This window comes from Spea bombifrons, chromosome 4 (genome assembly GCF_027358695.1).
Source record: "Spea bombifrons isolate aSpeBom1 chromosome 4, aSpeBom1.2.pri, whole genome shotgun sequence".
NCBI lineage: Eukaryota > Metazoa > Chordata > Amphibia > Anura > Pelobatidae > Spea > Spea bombifrons.
The window spans coordinates 100,485,157-100,511,126 of NC_071090.1; the positions used below are offsets into that span (position 1 = coordinate 100,485,157).

Here is a 25,970-nt window from a genome sequence, read left to right on the forward strand (position 1 = left end):
TGGGACAGTGTCAAAGGCCTTACTGAAATCCAGATACGCAATGTCTACTGCACCACCTTGATCAATTACTTTAGTCACCCAATCAGAGAAATCAATAAGATTTGTTTGGCAAGATCTTCCTGAGGAAAACCCATGTTGCTTTTGATCTTGAAACCCATGTGACTTCAGATGTTCAACAATCCTTTCCTTTAACATGGTTTCCATTAATTTCCCCACTACAGATGTGAGACTAACTGGCCTGTAGTTGCTTCTTAAAGCTGAGTTGCTTGTGAATAGTTTGAAGATAGTGTCTGTGAGGTAAAATGTTGTAGATTATCCCTGAATTCTTACAAGTTTATTTCCAACTTGAATGACCTAGACAGCAAATTCCTAAATCACCCCTAACCTTAAAAAATAGTAAATGCCTCTTTTTACCAGGGTACAGTTGGGTGGGTGGCATGGATTTCACTACAATCATAACTGATATTATGGTAGCATAAAGGACAAATCCCAAATAGCAAAACAATTTATCCCCAAATCCCTGATGATGTATTTTACAAATGAATGTTATTCCCACTGAGGTCAGAAAAGTATAAATATTTCACAATTTCCTTGTGAATAAATCTTCTAGAATGGTAAGCAGTGCTCTTCTATCATACAGTCCATGAATGATGAATGGCTACACTATACATATCTTTGTTTTAAACATTTTTAGCAATGTGTTATTTATACATTAAAGGTTAAACTAAAAAAAATGTGGTTGGTTTGAAACAATCTCCTTAACGCAAACTGAAGGTTCAGGTGTACTATTGAAATTATTTCAGTTCGGATACTTCACATTTCCTTAATTTAACTTGGATTTTCCTTGTCTACTTTTGGTTTTAGGCTTATTAAGCTTTTACGTTCTAGTTATGAAACTCCTAACAGTTATCATCTGAGAATAATGAATTCTGATCAATATTTAATAAATGACTAATTCAATAATATTGCATAAATAAGTTCTTGAACACTGTGAATTTTAACTGCGACAAAACCTCATTGCTTTGTAAATAATAATATACAATATTTCAGACTCATCAACGTGGAATTCATCATGCCACCTGTGAAGTGAGGCCTAAGTACGTTTGAACGGATATTTTACTCTCATCCCCTCATTTGATATCTGTACTTAAGTACATTTTACGTTCTAAAAATCTACAGACTGATCTCCTGACCCATGGCAAATATATACTAAGGAATAACTGGTCTGTTCACCAAAAAACATTAAGGTAAAATTTCTTTTATTTTCATCTGTATCATGGAAACGGAAAACAGCACTTCTACGGACTTCTATATATTAGCCTTTTCCAGTAATAACGGAAACCAATTTTTTCTCTTTCTTATATTTTTATTGATCTATTTGATGGGAGTACTGGGAAATTTACTGATGATTATAGTGATATTTGCTGATGTTCGCCTGCACTCCCCCATGTACATCTTTCTATGGAACTTGTCGTTTATAGACTTATGTTACATCACTGTCACACTTCCTAAATCAATATCTTTAATTCAATGCTTTACTCAGCTTTACTTCTTCTTGTCATTTGCCTGCACCGAAGTTATCCTGCTCTCCTGCATGGCGTATGATCGTTACATTGCTATCGGTTATCCTTTACAATATCACCTTATTATGAGCAGAAGTAAATGTGTCCTGGTTTTGCTGGCCATCTGGTTATGTGGCTGTGAGAATTCATTGTTTTATACCAGTTTTGTCTCGCAGGTGTTGTTATGTCATGCACGATACATTCAGCAATTTTATTGTGATGTTAAATCAATAGAAAAAATAGCTTGCCCAAACTTAACTTTTTACATCATAATTCATGTAGAACTGCTGTTACTTGGGTTCTTACCATGCATACTAAGTTTAATGTCATACACTAAAATAATCTGCATCATCCTTCACATGAAATCCACATCTGGTAAAATAAAACCCTTTTCCACCTGCTCCTCTCACCTCACAGTTCTAGTCACTTTCTATGGGACAGCATTATGGAAGTATATCAGGCCACCGTCGTCTCACCCAGATGCAATTGACCATCTTCTGTCAGTTCTATATACGGCAGTAACCCCTATGCTAAATCCTCTGATATATAGTTTACGGAATAAAGAGGTAAAACGTGCTCTTTTACATGTTGTAGGGGCAGACACCGCTAAATAAATATCTGACAAAAACTGTTCCTTTAAGTAGCCACTGATATTTTACATAACTTACAAAAGTGACAACTTTTTATTTTTTTTGTACTGATATTTTTGGAATATGATACTGTTTAAGGAGAAACAAGTGACATTCCAATTTGCTTGTGTCTTATGTTCACAATTAAAAGAAATTGTAGACTTTTTTTTGTATGTTTTTGTGAATTCTAAAGTTTGAATAAGTAAAAAATATGCTTTGTAAAGTATGAGCATATTGACATAATTGTTATCTAGAAGGTAGGGGGGACTATCTTTGGTAGCACCTTAAACAAGCATTGGATAGGCATGTGGTAATGCTGTCTGTAAGGCAAAACCAAAGGCTAAGGGTTGAGTCTTTATAGCAGGAAAAACTGGCAGGATTGATGGCTTTTACCTGCGATCAAATCCTATGTTTCTGATCTTGATAATATGGGGAAATAGGATTTTCATGTGGTCATGCCAAGAATCAAATTCATGGCATATTATATATTGTAAAATGCACTGCATAAGTTGTTGGCGCTAAATAAATAAAAAACAATGCTAATAATAATAATATTAAATACATTTGCAAAAAGGATACGGCTAGGCATAACATAACTGCAATACCCTAGGTGAAGATATACTGAAATTGTAGATTTACATATCTATTTAAACTCTGACTTGGGAAGAATTAATCATTGACTTAAGAGGACTTCACAGTAAGGAAAAATCTTAAAAATGTCCCTCTTTTTAAAAATATAGGTATTTTGATGTTCAGCAGTTTTAAGGTAAATGCATTATTAAATAATTGTGGGTGAATATAATGATTAAACATTATTTAGCAGAAGGACTAGTACCATTACACAGTCTCTCTCAACCGTGCCAAAAAAGTCGTGAACTTTAATTGAGTAGTTAGCTTTTATTAAACAAGTAACACCAAGCTTTCCCAAAACCTTAAGTGAACATCTGGCCATATTCCAAGGAGCTATCCAATTAATTTAGGATCGATTCAGATGTCTTTCAGAGGCTTCAACTAAGTTACTGTTGTTGTGAATTAACACATTGTGTCCTTGTCATCTATTTAGGAACACATCTAGTCCTTGTTATCTATTTTTGTTTTGTATAGAGTATCACATACACAGTCTCATCTGAAACAACGTTTCACCTACGCTAAAGAATGTGGAGATAGGGTAAGAAGTTGCAGTTTGTACTTTTCCAATGTTCTAATGCTCTGAACTTTATTTATATATATATATGCATATACAAGCTCATTTTGCCAAGTAAAGTAGAGATCTTATCATACATACACTCCTGTCTGTGTGTATCTACATAATTTGGAAGCCCAAGGTATAGAAGTTCTCGGAAGTTCTCCGACAGTTGCCAAAAGGCTAATTGCCTTCTGAATTCATGTTCTTATACATTAATATCAATGATTGAATTAGTAAATATGGCTCCATCATTTAGAAGAATTATTTTACATAAGGGACAATTGATTTGTCTAAAATTTGCTAAGAACTTTAGAATTTGTAGAATCACAATTTGGGATTTAAAATCTTAAGAATTGAGAATGAAATGGCTTTGAATAATAAGCTTTTTGTGTATTTGTGTAACATTATTATTTTTTATTATTATTTATTGTTTTATATAGCTCCATCAAATTCCGTAGCGCTGAAAGTTTATATAACCACATTTCAATATAATCGGTTGTATAACTGTGTCCATTTTTTTTATCCACTCCTGAACGGCCTTTTCTAACTTATGTCCCAATCATATGTTGAGCAGTTTAGCAGCTTTGTAAAGTGATTTAGGGAAACATTCCACTAGTTGATGCATTCTAAACAACATTGTCCTTCTGATTTATATATATATATGTATATATATATACATATATACATAATAAAGAGGATTTTTTAATAACTATCAAGGTTCATAGCCTGTCGTTCATTGCATCCCAGCTTGGGAGCATCTCACATTTTAGCTCTTTTGTGTCCTTACAGAGGATTAATCTCTATAAAGCGCTGCCTAAATTGTTGGCACTATCTAAATAAAAGATAATAATAATAAACATAGCAGTCTGATCCTACCCAAAGAGCAGTCCTTTTCATTTGGGGTGAACCTCAAGAGATCCCAAAGGGTAAAATATCAAGCAAAACAAATAAAAATAAATAATTAGAGTTATAAAAATAACTTAAGAACCAAGCACTTAGGATTTAGGTTTTGTGCTGCCCTAGGCCTGACTAAACTCGCCCTTCCCCTAATCTTAACCTTTTCAACCCCTTCCTCTATAAACCCCACCCCTTTCTCTTTTGGCCCCACCCCTCCTATTTAGGCTCCACCTTTCCACCTTTAAACTCTATATCTTTCTCTCTGTATGTAACAGACATAACTGTCAGTAATGTTATAATTTGTTGTATGCATGTTCTGATTGTTTTTGTAAGTTTAAATGTGGATAAGGTTTACACTGTCCATGTTGCAGGGGGAAGGTGTTTGGGGTAGGACTGTTACTCAGAAGGAAATGGTCTTGGGATATGCTGAGTAATACTGGTCATAACAGTAATTCAAGAGAGCCAGCATATTAACAAGAGTTATCAGAGTCCATCCTCATATATAAGGTTGATTTGTTTGTTTAGCAAACCCCCTGAAAAGGCATAAGGTCTGTCTATTTTTCACTTTGTATTAGTAATAAGCAAAAGATAGATAGTTTATGGATAAGTCATTAATGCATATTATTTGTATTTTGTTCAGCTCTTACTGTGAATTTTTGGAGTTAAAACGGAAAGTGTACAATAAAGCTAATTAAAAATCATCAGTAAAGTTTTGGCCATCATTCAGACGGGGTCTGCTACACTGTATATTAAGGATGGATGGAGAGTACTTTCTTTCATGTTTTGTTGTTTCATTTATTACTTAAAGATAATCTTTAATCAAAATAATAAAGAGTGTAAATTCAGTCACTTTCACCAAGAGCAGTCATCCATGTCAACTATACTAAAAGAGATCAAATATTCTCAAATTGGTTAAGTTAGAACATGGTCAGCCCATGATGTGAGCATGATATGTTTAACAGCAACCACTGTTACTGTACATTCACACACCATTTGCACCATACCTACAGTGCCAGATTTGTCACCAAACAGTTTAACAGTGCCAATTTTGTCTCCAGTTTTCCCCAAACAGCATAACAGTGCTATCTTTGTCTTCACATGGTTTAACAGTACAATCTTTGTATCCAAATAGCTTATCTCTGACATATTTGTCCACAAAGAGCTTAGCCGTGGCATTTTGTCCCCAAACAGCTTTAGATTGTCATATTTTTCTCAGTAGTTTAACAGCTTAATTTTGCCACCTTTGTACCCAAACAGCTTGTCTGACATATTCATCCCCAGCTTGTCTGTGACATTTTCCCCCCAAACAGCTTAACAGTGTCATATTTGTCCCCGAACAGCGTGTCTCTGACATTTGTGTTCCCAAACAGCTTAATAGTGACATATTTGTTTCAAACAGTTTAACAATGTCATCTTTGTGCCCAAACAGCTTGTCTCTTCTGTCTTTATCCTCAAACAGTTTAACAGTTCCAAACTTGTTCATGCTCACATGCTTATGCATACACATTCATACATACACACACACATACATACATGCTTACGTACAATCAGAATGGGTTCTAAAGAGATAAATTAGTGAAAATTAAAGAAATGAAAGAAAGGGATTGGGAGGGATTCGTTTACTAAATAATTGTAATTTACATATACATCTAGGAATAAGATCAGGGTACATAATGTTAAAAGAAAACAAAAATATGCCTAGCTCTGCCTCCTGTGACCTTTAGCCTCACCTACTAGATCCCAGAGAAGGATCAACGCATACCCAGAAATACTAATATAGTCATGTGTAAAACACCTTTTTAGCATTTAAATTGTTTAAAAAAGAGCATGTGTCTGGAGACTCTTGTTGCCTTAAAGGATAATCTGGTTCTGGTAAAGCCAGACATTTGCCAGTAGACATGTGCAAATGGGACGAAAATGATTTGGACACATTTTTCATTTTCGGCCAATTCTTTTTCAGGCAATGAATTACGTTCCCTGCCCCTTTGTTTCGGATTAATTGTTTTGGGGAAATTCAATTTCAACATTGTGGAGCTTTCGGTGAACTCCTCTCACCCCACTGGAGGATCAGACATAACCTAGCTCGAACATAAATAGCTGTGCTATTGGTGACGTCATCCTACCCGATTGGGTGGGAAAGACGCATTCTTACTGAATTTCATTAACAGGAGTTCACCATAGTTCCCAATTTCAACAACATTCACAAGTATTACTTTATAAATGTGATCCAATGTATTTTTTCTACAATGACACTGAAATAAAACATGCTGATTTCTGGATTTTATTAGATCCTTAGTAAAATCTAATCTAATCTAAAATCACCTGTTCAGGATGAGAAAAGTCAAGAAATTAGTATGTGGGAAAGGGATTGAACGACGCCAACACTATTAGTTGGCACAGCACTTTATTATTTAAACAAATAAAGGATAGCCTCATTTCTAGTACCTTTTGAAACCTTTGGTTGCTTGCTAAAGACATCCAAATATCTCTACACATAAATGGATGAACGAGCATGCGTGATTGAGGGAATGAATGCGTATCTGTGAATAAATGAGAATCTGTGAATGAGAAAATGAATGAGTGTCTGTCAATGAGGGAATGATTATCTGAATGAATGAGTATCTGTGAATTAGTATATGAATGAGTGAATGAATGTTTGTGAATGAATATGTGTGTGATAACATGGATGTGTAAGTGAGGGAGGGGGAAGCATGGCGCAGGAAGTCTGTTTGGGGGCAAACATGGTAAGTCCTATGCTTCCAATCTGGGTGTTGGGCAGGTACTGTGGATGTAATCAGGGTGCCAGGGCTGACATAATTCAAAAGGGGGGCAATATGCAAGGGTGTGGGAGCATTAATTCACAAGGGGGTGCTGGCTGGGGGCATCACATAAATCACTACTAATGGGGGAGCTGGGCAGTGGGATAATTATATAATGTGGGGCTAGCTGGGGGCAATACACAAGGGTGTGGGGACATAAGGGTGGCCTATCCTAGTGTATGTGTGTTTAGGCATCAGTGTGGCAGAGCCTGTCCTGGTGTGTGTGTTTGTGTGTCGGTGTGGCAGAGCCTGTCCTGGTGTTTGTTTGGGTGTCAGTGTGACAGAGCCTGCCCTGATATGTGTGTGTTTGGGTGTCGGTGTGCCAAAGCCTGTCCTGGTGCGTGTGTTTGGGTGTCCATGTGGCAGAGCCTGTCCCAGGGTGTGTGTGTTTGGGCATCAGTGTGGCAGAGCCTTTACTGGTGTGTGTGTGTTTTGGTGTCTGTGTGGCAGAGCCTGTCCTAGTGTATGTGTTTGGCCATTGGTGATGCAGAGCCTGTCCTGGTGTGTGTGTTTGGGTGTTGGTGTGGCAGAGCCTGTCCTGGTGTGTGTGTTTGGATGTAGGTGTGGCCGGGTCCGCTCTGGTGTGTGTGTTTGGGTGTCGGTATGGCAGAGCCTGTCCTGGTGTGTGTGTTTGGGTGTCGGTGTGGCAGTGCCTGTCCTGGTGTGTATGTTTGGTCATCTGTTTAATGGCGCTTAATGTGGGAATAAGTTGAACTATTTAATTTTTACTTATCCAGACATAAAACACCCTCCTGAATTTGTAGTCACTTCAGAGGACAAAACATTCTAGGCCCAAATTGTAGCTTCAGGCGTCCTGTGTATGATGACTTTTTTAGTGTACTGATGTACTCCCAATCCCATCACATAAGATTCTATCCTATATCATCTGCGGAGCTCTGATGTCATCTTTATCCTGTACACATCCGGCCCTGCCAAAGCTGTACATGCTATGGTGTATGTCTCTAATGCAAATCTACTGTTCAACTGTCCTTAAAATAAGCAATATATATATATATACATATTAAATAATATAACAATATCTGCAATATTTAAGTAACACCGTATTGGCCAGAATATAGGCTGCACTTTTTCCCCATAATTTAAATCTTTAAAGTTGGGGTGTGGCCTATAACCGGGGTTTAGCATATTTACCATATCCAGGGTGTCTGGAAGACCGGATCAGAAGACTGCAGAGTGTTTTCTGCAGTGTGGTCCGGTGAAAACGCGGGTAAAAACTTTAGTTCTGCCCTGATGTTTGATTCTCAACATTGATGTGAATGAGGCAGACTGGTGCAGGAAGTGGAGGTCACTAGGTAAGGTGGGTGGGAGCCCCCTACCATAAATTAAATGTAAAAAATAATAATAATTAAAAAAAAATTCTTTAAAATAGCACCAAACTATAAGGGTGCGGCCTATAATTGGGAGCGGCCTATATTCGAGCCAACACAGTATTTGTTGTTAATATTTAGATTTTTTTTTTAGAACCTGGTTTGAAGCCTATAATTGTCCTCAGTGTTCTCTTTATCTCCTTATTTCTTAAACTGTATATTAAAGGATTTAACATGGGAGTCAAAACACTATGTATAAGAGAAAATAAAGGATCTTGTTTTTCTGAGTGTTCTGAAGAAGGTCTCACGTACATCCAGAGAGCTGTAGCGTAGTAAATTGTAATGACGGTGAAATGAGAGGCACAAGTAGAGAAGGCTTTTTTTCTGCTTTCATTGGTACTAATGCACAAGATACTGGAGATTATTTTTATATAAGATATTAGACTAAACAAAAAGGGCATCACTCCAAATAACAGTGCTTCTACTAAGATCACAATATTAAAATCACTTTCAGTACAAGAGATTTTTGCCACAGCTTTAACGTCACAGAAAAAATTATTAATCTTATTGGAAACAAGAGATAGTTTTAAAGCAAAAATGATAAAAATAAATGCATTTACACATTCCAATAACCAGTTGCCTAATAAGGTAATTATACATTTTTTTGTATTCATAATAAGGAGGTAATGTAGTGGGTAACATATAGCCACATACCGGTCATATGCCATAAAGGACAATGTGATAACCTCTGATCCAGCCACGTATGTAAAAAAGTACATCTGTGTAAAACACTGCACAAAGGATATAAAGTTATTTCCAGTTAATAGAATGTCCATGAGTTTAGGTAGGGTGACTGTGGGGAAAATTGTGTCTACACATGACAAGTTCCACAGGAAAACGTACATGGGAGTGTGAAGACGAACATCTATAGATATCGCTGTAATTATACCTAAATTCCCTATTATTGCCATCACATACATCAAGAAAAACAAAATGAATAGTCCCAGTCGCTTCTCTGTTTTGTCATAAAAGGCTAATATATAAAAGCCCTGCATGGCTGTTTGGTTGTCCATCAGATGGCTGGAATTCTAGAAGAGGAGAAGAGGAACGTGAAATGTTGCATTCCTTGTTTAAAGGTTTATTAAAAGAAGAGTGTTACAAAACTACGAAAATCAAATTAGTTTTATTATTATTTATATATACATGATTGTAATTTAACCATTATTACAGAACACAATGCAAATAAATATCTTATAACTCATTGAGCTACCATATTATGTACCATATTATGAGGGGCTTTCTTATAGAATTAGTAACATCATACTCAATGGTATTAATAATATTGCTTTCTGTAAATATGTTTTATATTCATATGTGATGCAACACAAAGTGTTACAAAAAAAATCTAAAAAAAAAGTCAACATCTATACCTCAAAAACTAATTTATACTAAAATGGGAAAAATAACTGGTCACCTCAATTCAACCTGGGTACAAGTAATGACAATATTAAACAACGTTGCCTGATGTGCCAAATCACATCATCACCTTCAGTGCACTTTATGAAACTTTTGAATGGCTAATACTTTATCGAAAAGGTAATAAATTAACGGAACAGCTTCCTGTTAGAAGTGATAGAGGCTAATACATTGAGGGACTTGCATATAGCTACATTGAGGCCAAGGACTAGTGTTTGCCATCAACTTCTGTGTTTGGGTATATCTCAATATACATTTTTCCCTTTTCCTACCTACCTACCTACCAAACGCACCTAACAGTAAAATACACCTGGCCCCAAATCAATATAAGAAAAAAAAGTAAAGAATAACAGTAAATCGTCTGTGATCGGAGGGAGCATAGGCATAGGTTGGATTTAAGAGAGTGTCTATTCACCTGTTTTAAAATTAGAGTAAGAATGACTACAGTGGAAAATAGAAGAATAACAATACATTTTAGCGAAGCCAGAACTACATTTTGCATGCAACCTTTTTATTCTCACAAAGTCACATCATGTCATATACTCTCTCTTGTAATTCCTTAATAGCAGAGGGTAACTGCTTACCTTTGCAACAAGACCTCTACCTTATGTTTACTCATAATAAGAAAAGGTGAGTTAATGCCTTTAGAACCTGATATATATTATGTCAGTTGAATCTTTCAAAGGGAATACAAAAGGCTTTAATGATTAGATCTTTCCAAACTGTCCTGAGGTTTGCCAGCATTCTAATCTTTACTTTCGAAGTTTAACAGATTTTTCTTTTAATATTGTTTTGCAAAATTTACAATTTTAAGTTCAGAATTTGCATGATTTTTCTTTATTAAATTATCCCTCCTTTATTGTTATGTTGCTATTTTTGTCGAATTGTTCATCTGGCCATTGTAAGGAATAGGAACAGACAATGGGTGGCGGGGACATTTTGAGTTTTTCCATAGAAAAAATGGGCAGACTAGATTCATTTCTGAGTTAATTTCTATTGGCTTTGTCTTATTTTTAACCAGATAATTTTTCTTGCCTGTTTCTCAAATAATACCAACTCTTTCTGCAAGTCTATATTTTAGATTTGCAAACCAGTAAAAAAAATGTAAATCATCGCTTAATTTAAGCTTATAAAACTCTTCTCCTATACATCTATCCATCTTGGCATTAGATAACAAATGATTATCTTTTCGGTAGAAATGATATATGTCTGACTTGCCTTTTCTGTCATTTCCTCCCTAATTCATGCCTAAAAGATTTTAATTACCAACAGCAAGTTTGAGAAACGGAGGCATTGGGGAGACGCACACACATACTGCCTGCACTGTAGAACTGGGCCGACCGATATTATTCAGCTACATATAGTGACATGAATCTTACATTGAGGCACTATCAGGGGCGGGCTGGGCCGGGTTCCAATTGCCCCCCAGGCCGCCCAAAATCTAATCTAAACGGCCGCTGGGTGCTGATGCCGCCGGCCGGCGCTACTTTAATACTTTTTTTAAATTTAATATGGCAAGCCGGATCGGCTATTAAATGGAAAAAAAAATAGTATTAAAGCAGCGCCTGCCGGCGGCATCAGCGGCCGTATGCGATGGCCGTCTGGTGATGGGAGCAGCGTGAGGGGTGAAAGTTTTCCAGCAGTCTGACGGCCGCATAGTGATTGGAGCAGCGTGAGGGGTGAAAGGTGAGTGCGAGGGGGCGGAGCCACTTCACTTGACTTGCCCCCCAGGCCTTAGGCTGCCAGCCCTCCCCTGGGCACTATGCTTATCTCTCCACATTGCTCCAGAAACATATGGGCATGTGAGCGACAGTGGATTGTCCTAGATGTAACACGTGGGATACTGACCTCTGTCACTGCCTCTGGTCCTGCCCAGTTATCCAGACCTTTTGGGGCCAGGTGAGGGAGTTTGTTTTTGGTCTTAAATGTCCCTTAAGAACTATAACTCCGGAAATGGCTATTTGAGCCATCAATCATGTTCCTCTTCCTACATGCAGCAAACGTACACATACAGTATCATACTAGCGGCTACGAGGAAAACTAAACTTCATCAATGGATTCATGACACCCCTCCGATTTTTAACACTTTTTTCTGATCAAATTATACTATTTATTCCGTATGGATTGGATTAGACGCCACATTTGACAAAGAAAAGAAAACACAGATTCTTTATTGTTTGACAGGCATATGTTGCTACATTAGATAACAATAACAATGCACAAATGACAATAAAATATACGTTTAAACCAAAGTCATTGTATTGCACTAAATTGCTAGTGGATAATCCTCCCATAATGCTGCCTAGGTGATGCTTTAGGACAATGACAGAGACATTGATGTGGATTAGGGGCTTCTTTTTGGATCCATGGTGGGGTTTGGTTGATAAATGAGATACCAGTTGGTGGTAGAGGGGTAGGAATGGGGGTTACTTGTTTTCAACTTTAGAAAACAAGTGGATGATGACACTGTATTTAACAATAACCTGTTTTTTTTATTTGCCTTTCATGTCTTACTGCAAGACATATTCCTTTTGTTCTTTTCATTTTCGTATGGAATGTTGTTGATATTAGTTATCATAATCTCTCTGATTACTGTGTGAACATTTTCAAAAATATCATATTTTAAAAATAATCATGAAAATGTTTTAAGTACATAACGGGTAACTTTTACTGCAAGAACTATAATCCCGCATGCAGCTTTTGGAGGATACTTTCAATATTTAGTCCTGACCCAAGCCCAAGTAAAAATAACCTCTATAGATCTTCCAGCCCAATATGAAAACATGGAGATGATGAAACAAGACTTCAGTTTAGTGGACAGAAAAGGGAAGTTTAAATGTTGAAAGGAAATCTAAAAAGGTCTGAGCAATGTCGGTTTTTTGGCCTATTACACACATTTCACCAACATTCAGACTAGTTTTAGTGCTTGGTTTAAGATGATGTATCAAAATAATGCCTTATGGGTCTACATATAATATGTGTGAGTAATAGCCTTGTGAAGGGGCTAATGTGTAGTATTTTAAGTTAAGGTTAGGTCTATGCAGCTGCCCCTTATGTTTGCTTATGTTTAAAGAAAACACACACAATGTATGCATGCCACATTATATAAAATAGATGTGTATCCATTGATATGTGAGTTTCCTCTAGCAGTGTGTCAAATTGTCAATTATCTCAGTAATTTACAGGGGAGACGGTAGCATATACTATATATTATGTGAAGAATATTTAAATGGTGGAATGAAGACCCAAAATGTTCACTGACAAAATATTCTGTAGTTTACCCAGGGCTTTTCATATTTCATATTTGCAGTACAGCAGTTAAGTATTTAGCTTTGGTGGGGGCCCCTCTGTGGCCACCATCCTCACTATGGAGCGCTGGGGTATGACATTATGTCCTAATGCCCTGTGTCTTGAAGGCAAGCTGGTTATGAGTACATTGAAAACTGATCTTTTGTTCTCATTTAACAGATACTTAACTCTGTATACAGTTTTCAGTGTGGAAAGGTATACAATGGCAAGTGGTAATAGCAAATATTGTCAGTCTGTCAATATGAGCAAATATTAAAAGCATCTCAATTTTTTTGTCAATAAAAACGTAATTGTCTACTTTTCAGAGTGATTACTCTCTTCAAAGCTTTTTTCACATCCTGGTTTCTTAAACTATAAATTAAAGGGTTTAGCATGGGAGTCACGGCCACATATAATATGGAGAAAAACTGGTCGAGTTGCTCCGAGTGCTCCGAGGGTGGCCTGATATACATACAGAATATAGTTCCATAGAATATAAGAAGGACTGTCAGGTGGGAAGTGCAGGTGGAGAAAGATTTCACCCTACCTTCAGTAGACTGTACCTTCAGAATGCTGGATATTATTTTAATGTACGATGTAAGGCTGAAAATGAATGGACAGAGCCCGGCAAATAAAACCTCCAAATACACAATAATTTGAAAACCTTCTGTGTCACTGCAGGAGATTTTCAACAGTGATTTAATGTCACAGAATAGCTGCTGGACCTTTCTAGCACCGCAGAATGATAACTTGGATGCAAATACGGTCACAAGAAGTGAGTTGATGAAGCCAAATGCCCAGCTGCCCAACACAAGTTGAGAGCATCTTCTGTAGTTCATTTGCAAAAAGTACATTAAGGGGTTACATATAGCAACATAACGGTCATACGCCATGGAAGTCAACAAGACAACTTCGGTACAACCCATGGTTGTAAAAAAGTGCAACTGAGTAAAGCATGGCGTGAAAGAGATTGCATTGTTTCCTGTTAGAAAAATGTCCATCAGCTTTGGAAGAGTGACTGAAATGTAACAGATGTCTACAAAGGACAGATTGCGTAAAAAGAAGTACATGGGAGTGTGTAAGTGCCGTTCTAAAAATGTCACTAAAATTATTGATAGGTTTCCTATTAAACTGACCACATAAATGAAGAAAAATAACATAAATTGCAGAGGCTGCTTTCCTGTCGATGTAGAAAATGCTAAAATGTGGAAGTCCGAGTCAAATGTCTGGTTGTTCATGAATTTTTGTACGGCAGACTTCTGAATATCAATATTAATAGAACCTGTCCACTGAAAAACAAAACAAACATTACCCAATTATCTCAATCCTTATCATGTATAAGCTTAAACGGCATCGCATGTGGATATATACAGTGTATAATGTATTGTTAGGGATACTGTATACTGGTACTTCACACCTCTCACCGTTAAACATGTTTCTTCCCATGCAGTGGTTCCAATCCATTTGGGGGAATAAGCTATCCTTAATACTAGACGTGCGCATTCATTTTTGTACAAATAGCTTCATTCGTCCAAATAACAAACGAACGAATGTAACAATGGACAAAAGAAAAGTCCTATAAGTTCCGAGGTGGGGCCTCCATGAATGCATCCTGGTGCCATGTGTTCTCCAGGTAAGCTCCATAGTCTAGTTCTTATGCTCACGTGCCCATTGTAGGCGCTTTGGGCAGAGGACAGGGGTCAGCATCGGTACCCTGACAGGTCTGCGGCTACCCAGCCCCATACGCAACAAACTGCAATGCTCCGTGTGTTTTGACGCCTTTCTATCAGAACCAGCAGTAACTTTGTCAGCAATTTGAGCTACAGAAGCTCGTCTGTTGGATTTCAACACCCTGACCAGCCTTCCCTCTCTACATGCATCAATGATCCTGAGCTGTCCAGACCCTGTCACCAATTTACCGCTTTTCCTTCCTTGGGCCACTTTTGATTCCCAATCTGACCCTGATTCCATTGGTATCTGCAGTACTTAGTACTGAAATTGTCCAGGCTGTGGCCCCGTGGATATGACTAGAAATCCAAGCTGTAATGCTGATTATACATGGGAGTCTATGCAATGAGGAATTTAAAATGGTTGCAGGTGGACAGAATAGCAATAAACCATTTATAGTGCTTTAATTACAAAATGTCCTATGATATGTTACTCTCAAGACAAACAAAAACTGTTTAGTATATAAATACCATGCAGTACTGTGAAGGCCCCTTTTCCCATTGATTTGCAGAATAGCGTAACAGATAAACTTACTGTTTGAATCTCCAAATTTAGATACAGCATTAGAGATATATCATTTATTTCATTACACACTGAATTGCAAAGCTGTAAAAAGATCAAATCTGGATTTGTTTCGAAGAAGGTATAAAAATCATGCAGATTATATTTAATCCGAGATAATCTGAATGATCTGAAAGTCTGCAGCACATAGAAAAGAACAAAATGTATCTGCAAAAAAATTGTCAGTTTGTTATTCTTTTTACTTTTTACTTTTTACAGTAATGCTGTTTTATTTATTATAAAATAAATGTATTTAGCACATGCGCACACCAAAGCATAATATTAGCACTATATATATATATATATATATATATATATATAGAAATAAAATAAACGGGAAAAAGTCACAAATTATCTTATTAAAAACCTTTTTTTATTTTCATATTTTAGCATTTTTACTGCTGTGGTTATTTTGTACATAAACAACATTGCCTTTCAGTTTAAAATTAAGCTAGATATTATGAAATATATTTTACTACATAAACTGTTAATAGAAGTTCACAAGCAAATCATGAAAGCTGCCATAAATGCTTAGGTATATAAATCACAAAATCTTTGTTTATATTTTTTTTATTTTTTTTTTTAAATACAGGATGCAGAATTGTTTTATTTGCAAATAAAAAAGTTGTCTTCCGGCACAAGTGATAGAGGTTAATACAGAAGGAATTAAACGTGCATAGGATAGGCATATGGTTATATCCTAAATCTAAGATAAGACCGAATAAGGTTAAAGGTCTTTTCTGAAGGAAACATGAGCAAACCAGATGTGCCAAAATGAGTCTCATCTGTCATTAAATGATATCTCTGTTTACAGTTCATAAAATATTATATATGCAGTTTGATTAAAATTATTACTTCTATAGGAATTCTTCTAAGGCATTGTCATGATGAGAAGAATGCCATATTTTGTCCTACCATTGGAGATATGTATTTTGTAAATCTGAAGCAAAATATGGGGTTTGTATTTTGTTGATCGCAAATATGAATCCACTAGCACTGGTGCTTTGCAGCTAAACATAATAATGGCAATACATGTAAACATAGAATTTGGCGGCAGATAAGAAACATTCGGCCAATCTAGTCTGCCCATTTTTTCCTGATGTAATGATTTTAGAAATATAGAACTGCTGCTCTCATCTATGTATGACATATCTTTTTACAGTACCAAAAAATAGCTTTTTTATTAGCTTATAAAAAAACATAGGGATATATAAATTAACACAAATAAGAAACTTGATCTCTTTTTTTTCCATACATACTCACTGTCCATCACTATATGACCCTTTACTGCTTCCACTGGAAGGCCATTACCCGGAATTACCGCCCTACTAGTGAAGAAATCCTTTGTATATTTAAACTCCTATAAGCTAGATTTATTTTAAACATGCTTTGTTTGGTGAGGATTTTGCATGATATCAGGATAATTGACATGCATTTTACATTAATCATTGGAAAATCTAACTTTTACAACAGGCTACAAAATTAAAGGACATGAAAAACTTACCAAGAGACAGAGGATGTAACAGTAAAGTCGTGATCTGTAGCATAGCATTTATCCAACGTATCTTTATACAAATATGGTAAACACCTGCCTGGGCTTTAGTACAAAATGCGCACCGTATGCTGGCTTTCTGTCATGAAATAGCACTGGAGTTTTCCCCTGAGGTCCAATTAATCAACTAAGTTGGATTTTATGTCTTACTTTAGGAGACTGTATTTTAATCTCAGTACAAGTTACTAAAAAGTTACTAAAAGTCTAAAGAACTCATAACAGGGGCAAAACCAAGCATATTGTCAGTACTACTGGAATATCTGGCTTTAAAATGCAGATATTCGTTACTAAAAAGTTACTAAAAGGCAAAAGTTATAGTAATTAAACAGCATAAAGTCATATTGGCAATGGGAAAGGTACATGATTTATTTAGGACATCTAGGACTAATAACTATAAGATATAGTTTAACAAATGTTAAGTGAAAGCCAGGGCCAGAGCTAGAATTTGAAGGGCCTTAGATGTTATATGTTTTTGGTTTGCCTCAATTATACAGTAGACTAGGAACAACACCATTAACACAGTTGCCCTCAACAGGCCATGTACTCATATGGAACAAAGCCAGTGTAAAAGAACTCATAACAGGGGCAAAACCAAGCATATTGTCAGTACTACTGGAATATCTGGCTTTAAAATGCAGATATTGAACCACAGGACATGACATTGGGTATGTGCTTCATTTGCAACTATTTGGGTAGCCAAATGAGACAAACATATGATGGATGTAGTCATCCAGTTCAGGCCTTGGCAATATGGTATAGGTGTCCTTGCAAGCTTAAAATGTACAAATAGGGACAACAGACTAAAGATAGAAACGCACAATTGTTTAGTCCAATGATCCAATACTCATCAAATGAGGCTTTAGTTATCGTAATCTGTTACGCTAACATTTACTGTTTACAGACAAAAAAACACCTGTGTTAAAGCAAAGAGTATCAAATAACAAGCCTTCCTTCTAAAGGTTAAGGACTAACTGAAACAAACATGGAGAATTCCATATTGGTTTATTAACTAAAAAGCCAATTAGTCATTTGTGTTAAGGCTTAACTTAACTGACCCCACTAAGGTCACATGCCCTATCCGGTCAATTATCTCACTGATTCAATTATCTGCACGCTTCAGGCAATGGCATATGAGTTCAATAAGAACTTGCATGTCCTTGTCTGAAACTAATACACATCATAAAAATAATTAAAAAACAAAATAAATAAATACAAAACTATTGGACCCCAGGATCCCCTATAAAACTGGGGGGGGCAACACGGGCATCTATACGAGCAGAGGTCGTGGGGTTAAATATACTCAAACATTTTTTTTAAGAATTATGGAAGGCACAAGCCATGCATCCCCCTCACTCCACACCCTGGGGGATTAAAATAAAGATTTGCCCTTTGAGGGGATCCTTGCCCCTCCAAAAAACAAAATACAAAAATCGCCCGATTTGCCAGGGCTGTTATTTAACTCCATGCTATACTGCCGCATTTTTGTTGGGATTTAATGTGAAGACAGAGCACATAATACATTAAAAAATAACATTATAAACTGCCTTAATACATTCAAGAAATTTAAGTTTCTTGTTCTAGAAACCCTCTTGCTGCCCCTATAACAAGCAACGAGAAAAGCAAAATAAAGAAGCAAAGGGCCAATTGTATCCCAAGTGCATTATTTCTAAACTATATAAAAATTGCAAAATCCAAAACATGTTTAATTTTACACTTCCATTATACTATAATCAGGCCCAGACTGGTACATAGGGAAAACGCCCGGTGAGTTGGAGCTGATTTTAATTAATTTGTTTAGTGGGTGGGATGTATGTGCAGCTCTGTACATAGAGTTGATGAACTTTAACATTTAGGAATTATAGACAACTATATGATATGATTTTAGTTATGCCCTATATAATGAAATAACTTGCGTAAGATCACTTCATTCAATTACATTTTTGGAAACTAACATTTCGTTCCATTGCGTCATTCTCATGAGATTCCGCTTTCTCCTTTTAGATCATTTAAACTTTCAGCTCACTAATTAATGCAAGAATTAGTAATTAGTAATCAGGCAAGCAAAACACATCGTCATTGGAGACAACTGTAAAACAACAAAGTTTATTTTAATGTGTACCCCAGAGATTTAATCAGGATTGTAGGTACACTGGCCGTAGGGATCCCGATTGAAGATTACATTTTGTTAATAATATTTGCTTATTACATTAACTGCTTTATGTCGGACTGCTGGCAGAACACAAAAATAGTATTTGACCATGGTCCATCATGTTAAATAAAAAGTGAGGGTTTGAACATTGACATGTCTAACTAATATATACCTGGCTACTTTATGTCAGATATTTTATGTTCACATCTCTATAATAAGAGAGACTTGGGTAACTAACTGGGTAACGCAGTATGTTATCCCATTGTTTTCACATGGAAGAGCTCAGCAACAGCTTTAATGGCAATATTCTTTGAGATATTTAAAATTCAATCATCAAGATGATTTGAGGTTACATTGAGGCCAAATTGACTGGTTTTCATGACATTTTATTTTTCCAAGAAAGGCAAAAATGTTAACTTTATTGTTTTAATGCCTACTGTTGTCATTCATGAACATATATATTTACACAGATTATACATTTGCAAAGTGGTTACTTACAGTTAATGATGAACACTTATAACAGGTATTAAAAAATATTTTAGAACATTATCGCAATAGGAGAGAATACAAAATTATTTGACAAATTCCATTCAACAAAATTAACACGTTAAAACTTATTGGTATGGAAGGAGAAGAGTCTTGCAAGCTTACAGTTTTTTTTAGGATTTTAAAAGGGAATGAGACAGATGATAAGGAACTGCTTGGGCAAGGATTATTTGATTATAACGAAGGTCAAAGTCAGTTGCCTAAAGACCTAAAGTGAGGGGAACAGAACCACACAAATATGTTTTTCAGAATAAGGAAACATTTTATTAAAAAAATAATTTATACAAATAACACATTATTTATAAGAAATAAAATGTAAATAGACATCGGAAGTACTATAACGTATTATACACCAATTGCAGTGATCACATGCATCCATGTGACAAAGCCAATATTAGACTCTGCTTCTCTCTCTCCATTCATTTTGTGCTGAAGCAAGAGAGAGAGACAGAACATCTTGATACATTTTACCACTGCATTCTACATTGTTTTTAGTCTGGCAGTTAGAGGGAGTTTGTGGATAAAGTAGGGGGTTTTAGTGTAAGGTTTAGTTTGGTTGGTAGAGAAATTTTGGGGATAATGTACAAGGTTTTAGGGTTATGGAGGGATTAAAAAAACAAAAAAGATAAAAGAAAAACTTTTAAAATAAACTTTGACCTTTTAAATTTTAATTTTTTTTTTTTATATAATGACACTCTTTTTTATGCAGAGGAAGCATACACCACCCTGGCACGTGAGAGCCGCAGTGCTCTAGTAAATAAAGCCACCCTTAGAGCATCTGGTGCATTACAGGCTATATCCTATAATTTTGTATATATCAGGGAAATCCTGAATCCTCCTGGCTGCCCCGACGCTGTAGGTATAAACAGAAAAAACGTTTGCAATTACACCAGCATCGAATTATTTAAGAATCTGTTCTGGTTTGAGACCATTATCAGCTCTACATCATAGAGGCAGAAAGGATATTCTGTCAACCGCACACACAGAAAAACAGTGATTCCCTGGGAAGAAGGGGATGCAGTCAGCTAATATATGGGAGGAGTTGATTTGGCCAACCAGTGCCTGCAGCCCTATCTTGTGTACCAAAAATCAATAATATGGTACAAAAAAGGTTGTAAAAAAATCTATTTGGCGCAAATTACTGTGTACAACGCAGATGTACTATACAATACAGTTCCCACTGCAAAGATAATATTCTTTTTTTAAACTTAAAATTCAGTTTATTTAAAGTTTTCTTTTTGACACCCCCCCATCCAAAAAATTTGAAGTCATAAAGTTTCCTTAGGCTTGTTGGCAGACATTTTCCTACCAGGATTACCCCACTACCTACAAAAGGTATTGCCAGAAGCGTTGCACAAAAAGGGTATCAGGAAAGATTCCTTTACTACTGTCCTTCCTGGGTGCCCGATGAGCAGGGCTGCTTGGGGAGATCACAATCCCCATCTAACCGGTCCACATTTGGGAGAGCGAGGTCTGTCACTTCAGACCTCAGCTTCCGTGCTCCCTAATCACTACGCGCCGGCAATTGATGCCAAGCGCCGGTATGATGTCATCCCAGCGTTCTTCATCAATAGCCGGCGCATAGTGATGAGGGAGCACTAAAGCAGAGGTCTGAAGTGACAGACCTTGTGCTCCCACAACTGGATGGAAGATAGAATATGAGCATGTGTAAATATTTGTGTAAATATCTGTATATGTGTGTGTGTTTTAAGATGGTGTGTGTGTGTGTATGGGCAGGTGTATGTGTATGAGCAGGTGTATGTGTATGGCCAGGTGTATGTGTAAGAGCAGTGTAGGTATTTGTGTGTTTGTAAGCTGGTGTGTCTAAGTGTATATGTGTGTGTAAGTGTATATGTGTTTGTGTGCAAAGGCAGGGGTGTGTGAGAGCAGTGTATACATGTGTGTGTATGAGCAGGCGTATGTTAGGGCAGTGTATGTGTATATGTGTTTGTGTTTGTAAGCTGGTGTGTGTAAGGGCAGTGTATGCATATGGGCAGGTGTGTGTAAGAGCAATGTAGGTAAATGTGTGTTGGTAAGCTGGTGTGTGTGTGTATGTGTATGTGTGTGTAAAGGAAGGGGTGTGTAAAGGCAGTGTATGTGTATATGTGTGTTTATGGGCAGGTTTGTGTAAGGGCAGTGTATGTGTACATGTGTGTTTATGGTAATTTTATCAAATTATCAAAAAAAATATATATATATACAAAAAGCCCCCAATATATTCATTTATAATTAGGGGATTCCATATGGGCATGAATATCCTATTTTAATTGCAAAAGCAACTAGTTGCAGTCATTTTTTACTCTTTATAAAATAGGCATTGATAGAGGGTAAATGTATGAGTGACTTTAGGGAAGCATTTGGCTAGACACAAAAGTACTCAGCTCTATGTAAATAAACATCAATTACATTGTATTTTAAAAAATCAGTATTTTCCAGCAAGTGTACATAGTGCCTCTTCTCCACAAGCTCTCATTTAGCAGGTCTATTGGAGTCTCATTTCAATTACATGTCTACATGTCTTATTCATTTTTCCTTCCTTGCCTTCTGGTAAGAATAAGCAAGTCTTTACTCCAGATGCTGATCTATTTTTACATCGATTCAAAGGTTTATTCAGGGTGTCCGTGGATTTTAATTACTTAGCTGCAACATTTCCATTTGCATCAATGAATGCATACATTTTTAGAAAACAAGCAAATCTGTCGAAAAAATTGAATTTTTTACCTAAATATGAATGAATCAGCTTGGAGGCCAGAAAATTCTATAGAAGCATTGCAAAGTTAATATATACTTGAGAATGTTAATGTATTGTTTATATATTAAGTGATTTTAAGCACCAGTACAATTGGATGCCCTCCACCCCAAATATTTTTGCAAAACCAGAAAAAAATAGAGGACTTTTAATTACCGGTATGTTTTTCATTGACTTTTTAATATATCTGAACTTCAAGGGAATATCAACAATAGCTTCATATATTTTAACATTAAATCATTTATGATGTCTCAAGACACGAACTTAGATGATGTAATGTCTTCATTTTGAAATGTCCCTAAAGGCAAGATTTGATAATACATTGTGTTATGAGTATAACAAACATAAGGTATAAATATTCATATACCTTGCGTTTTATTTCTCTACAGGGGTTGACGGTTAACTATTAAACACACAATTTTACATCAGACAAATCTACCTAAAGGAACGTTGGATGCTAGTTGCTTAGATTAGATAGAAAATCAGAGATTTTTTTATTATTATTTGCCGGTAATAGGAGTTTTTTGGTCCGTGGCTCTGATTCAAATAACTAAACATTGAAAAGTACAAAGTACAAAGCTGCAACCAGAGTACAGAAAATTCAAATCATGAACATTAATAGCAATACTGAAAAAAGGACATTGCCGTATTAGCCCAAGAGAAAATCGAGTCTTAAGACGTAGCTGCTACCTTTGGCCAACATGGAAAAAGATAAGAAATTACTAAATCTTTTGGAACCGCAGAGGTCTCTTCTGTAGATGGAACAACTGCATTATTGAAGCAAAGCAAACACATTATAAACATAAGTGAAATGATGTATTATATTTCATATTAACGACTCTATCTTCAGATTTTGTATCTATTTTTTTCGTCACCCAAATTGGATACCGGACATACATCCTTGAAAGGACGCAAGTTGTCCAGAAGTGTTTTTCTTTGACTGCTTATACCAAAAATCTAATATTAATCTATGAGGAATAGCACCAGCTTGTAATCTTTTTTTTTTTTTTTTACATGGCTCCATCATGCATTAAAAACATGAAGTGTATTATTTTTTTTGTATATTTCTTTACAATACATGGAACCTGCAGCTTAGCACCCAATAAACAAATCACTGTATTTTTTCCAAATTCTTTCAAACCATTGTGATCCTCGTGTTTACAGAAAAATACTCATGAATATTTAATAAACAAATACCGTATTGGCTCGGATATAGGCCGCCCCCGTATATAGGCCGCACCCTAAAAGTTTGGTGCTTTTTTAAAGAAAAAGTTTTTTTTCTTTAAAAAAGCACCAAAAAAAACATGCTGCCACTGTCCTCCCTCCCCGAGATATGCTGCCACTGTCCTCCCTCCCCGCGATACGCTGCCGCTGCCCTCCCTCCCCGCGATACGCTGCCGCTGTCCTCCCTCCCTCCCCGCGATACGCTGCCGCTGCCCTCCCTCCCCGCGATACGCTGCCGCTGCCCTCCCTCCCCGCGATACGCTGCCGCTGCCCTCCCTCCCCGCGATACGCTGCCGCTGCCCTCCCCGAGATCCGCTGCCGCTGCCCTCCCCGAGATCCGCTGCCGCTGCCCTCCCCGAGATCCGCTGCCGCTGCCCTCCCCGAGATCCGCTGCCGCTGCCCTCCCCGAGATCCGCTGCCGCTGCCCTCCCCGAGATCCGCTGCCCTCCCTCCCCGCGATACGCTGCCGCTGTCCTCCTCTGCCCCCCCTCCTCGACTTACCGGAGCAGACTCCCGAGTGTCTTCAGGGCCGGCGAGGGACATCTACGCAATACGCGTATGCAACTTCCGGTACCGTTACCGGAAGTTGCATTTGCGTATTGCGTAAATGTCTCCCGCCGGCCCCGCAAGACACCCGGGAGTCTGCTCCGGTAAGTCGGGGGTGGGCAGAGGTAAAACGCTTAGATAACCTCCCGTGCCGGCACCCCCCCCCCGTGGGAAGTGCTGGCAGGGGAGGCTGTCTGAGCGTATCGGGGAGAAGGATGCAGGTCCCCTGCACCGCTGCGGGGGATCTGTATCTTAACCCCGCTGCCTGCCCGGCGCCCGGGACTGCATGTCCCGGGCGTCGGGCGCTAGAGCCCGAATATAGGCCGCACCCCCACTTTAAAAACTTAAAGTGGGGGAAAAAAGTGCGGCCTATATTCGAGCCAATACGGTATTTGCAATTTGGCTATAAAACTATTTTTATATTTTTGTATATATATATATATAACATATTTGTACCAGTGTGAACATGAAAACAGTTATGGTCAATAGCACATTGTATGAAAATTTCCACCTCCTGGCCTTTTCTAGATACGAAAAACTTCAGGTTCTGCTTTTTGTTGTGTTTTTCCTAATTTATATGTTTACTGTCCTTGGGAATCTCATCATAACTGCACTCGTATGCCTGGAGTCCAAGCTTCATACGCCAATGTACTTTTTCCTGTGTAATCTGTCAGTGCAGGATGTTGTATATATATCTGCTACTTTGCCAAAACTGTTAGCCATTACATTAACAGGCGATACTAGCATATCTTTCAAAGGCTGTATCACTCAGATGTTCCTGTTCATATTTTGCATTGAAACAGAGTTTTTCTTACTCACTTCTATGTCTTATGATCGCTACGTGGCCATCTGTAGGCCTCTCCACTATCCCTTAATCATGAACAAGAGGACATGTACCATATTGGCCACTGCATCTTGGCTTATCGGTATTTTAAATTCGGCGATGTATGCATTTAAAATATCTGTTTTATCCTTCTGCAATTCCAAAGATATCAACCATTTCTACTGTGACATGAAAGCTATTTTAAACCTGGCCTGCAATGACGTTACCAACATAAATTTGATAATATTTATTGAAGGGGTTTTGATTGGATTTCTCCCATTTGCACTAATTTTGGTGTCCTATATATACATCATATCTGCCATTATAAAGACGTGTACATCAGCAGGAAGGGTCAATGCTTTTTCAAGGTGTTCTTCTCATATTACCTCTGTTTTATTATTTTGTCTGTCCTCTCTCAGCAGTTACATGAAACCGCAGTCAGAGAATTCTAGGGAACTAGACAAACTGATCTCCGTGTTGTATGTTGCTTTGGTTCCAATGTTAAATCCCCTAATCTATAGCTTAAGAAACAAAGAAGTTTTGAATGCCATAAAAAGGGTTTACAGGTAATTTTTAATCCCTTCAATCCCAGGGGTTTTTGGTACCTCAAAGCCCGGAGCAATTTTGCCATCTTTGCGCTATGTCAGTTCAGAGATGATTCTCTTTTCCTGTGAGTAGTGTATCCATGTAAACTATATATTGTTTTTTCAAGGAGAGATAGCGCTTTCTTTTGATACCATAGTTGGATGATTAGCTGAAAATTTAGAGTGAGAAATTTAGTAAAAACTAGTGAAAATAAGAAAAAACATTTTTTTTTAATTTTCCCTCTGAATCCTCACAAATTTAGGTAAAGTGATGGAAACTCCCCTCCAAGTTTATCAATTCAAGTGTCCTGATTTCAGAAATA

At 37.1% G+C, this 25,970-nt stretch overlaps 4 protein-coding genes across 4 annotated transcripts; 2 read left to right on the forward strand and 2 right to left on the reverse strand.

Annotated features, from left to right (window-relative positions):
* Positions 1–1,276: 1,276 nt before the first annotated feature.
* On the forward strand, positions 1,277–2,176 carry LOC128491507 (olfactory receptor 1G1-like). The gene has a single exon (XM_053463826.1). The coding sequence runs from the start codon at positions 1,277–1,279 to the stop codon at positions 2,174–2,176; it is 900 nt and encodes a 299-aa protein (XP_053319801.1).
* Positions 2,177–8,558: 6,382 nt separating this feature from the next.
* On the reverse strand, positions 8,559–9,476 carry LOC128491508 (olfactory receptor-like protein OLF4). Its single transcript, XM_053463827.1, has one exon. The coding sequence runs from the start codon at positions 9,474–9,476 to the stop codon at positions 8,559–8,561; it is 918 nt and encodes a 305-aa protein (XP_053319802.1).
* A 4,005-nt stretch (positions 9,477–13,481) lies between these two features.
* Positions 13,482–15,156, reverse strand: LOC128491509 (olfactory receptor 1052-like). Its single transcript, XM_053463828.1, has 2 exons — positions 14,899–15,156; positions 13,482–14,474 (listed from the first exon to the last, which is right to left on the reverse strand). Exons 1-2 carry the CDS (start codon positions 15,154–15,156, stop codon positions 13,482–13,484), a joined length of 1,251 nt encoding a protein of 416 aa, XP_053319803.1.
* Positions 15,157–24,706: 9,550 nt separating this feature from the next.
* Positions 24,707–25,633, forward strand: LOC128491510 (olfactory receptor 13F1-like). The gene has a single exon (XM_053463829.1). It carries the CDS (start codon positions 24,707–24,709, stop codon positions 25,631–25,633), a length of 927 nt encoding a protein of 308 aa, XP_053319804.1.
* The last annotated feature ends 337 nt before the right edge of the window (positions 25,634–25,970 follow it).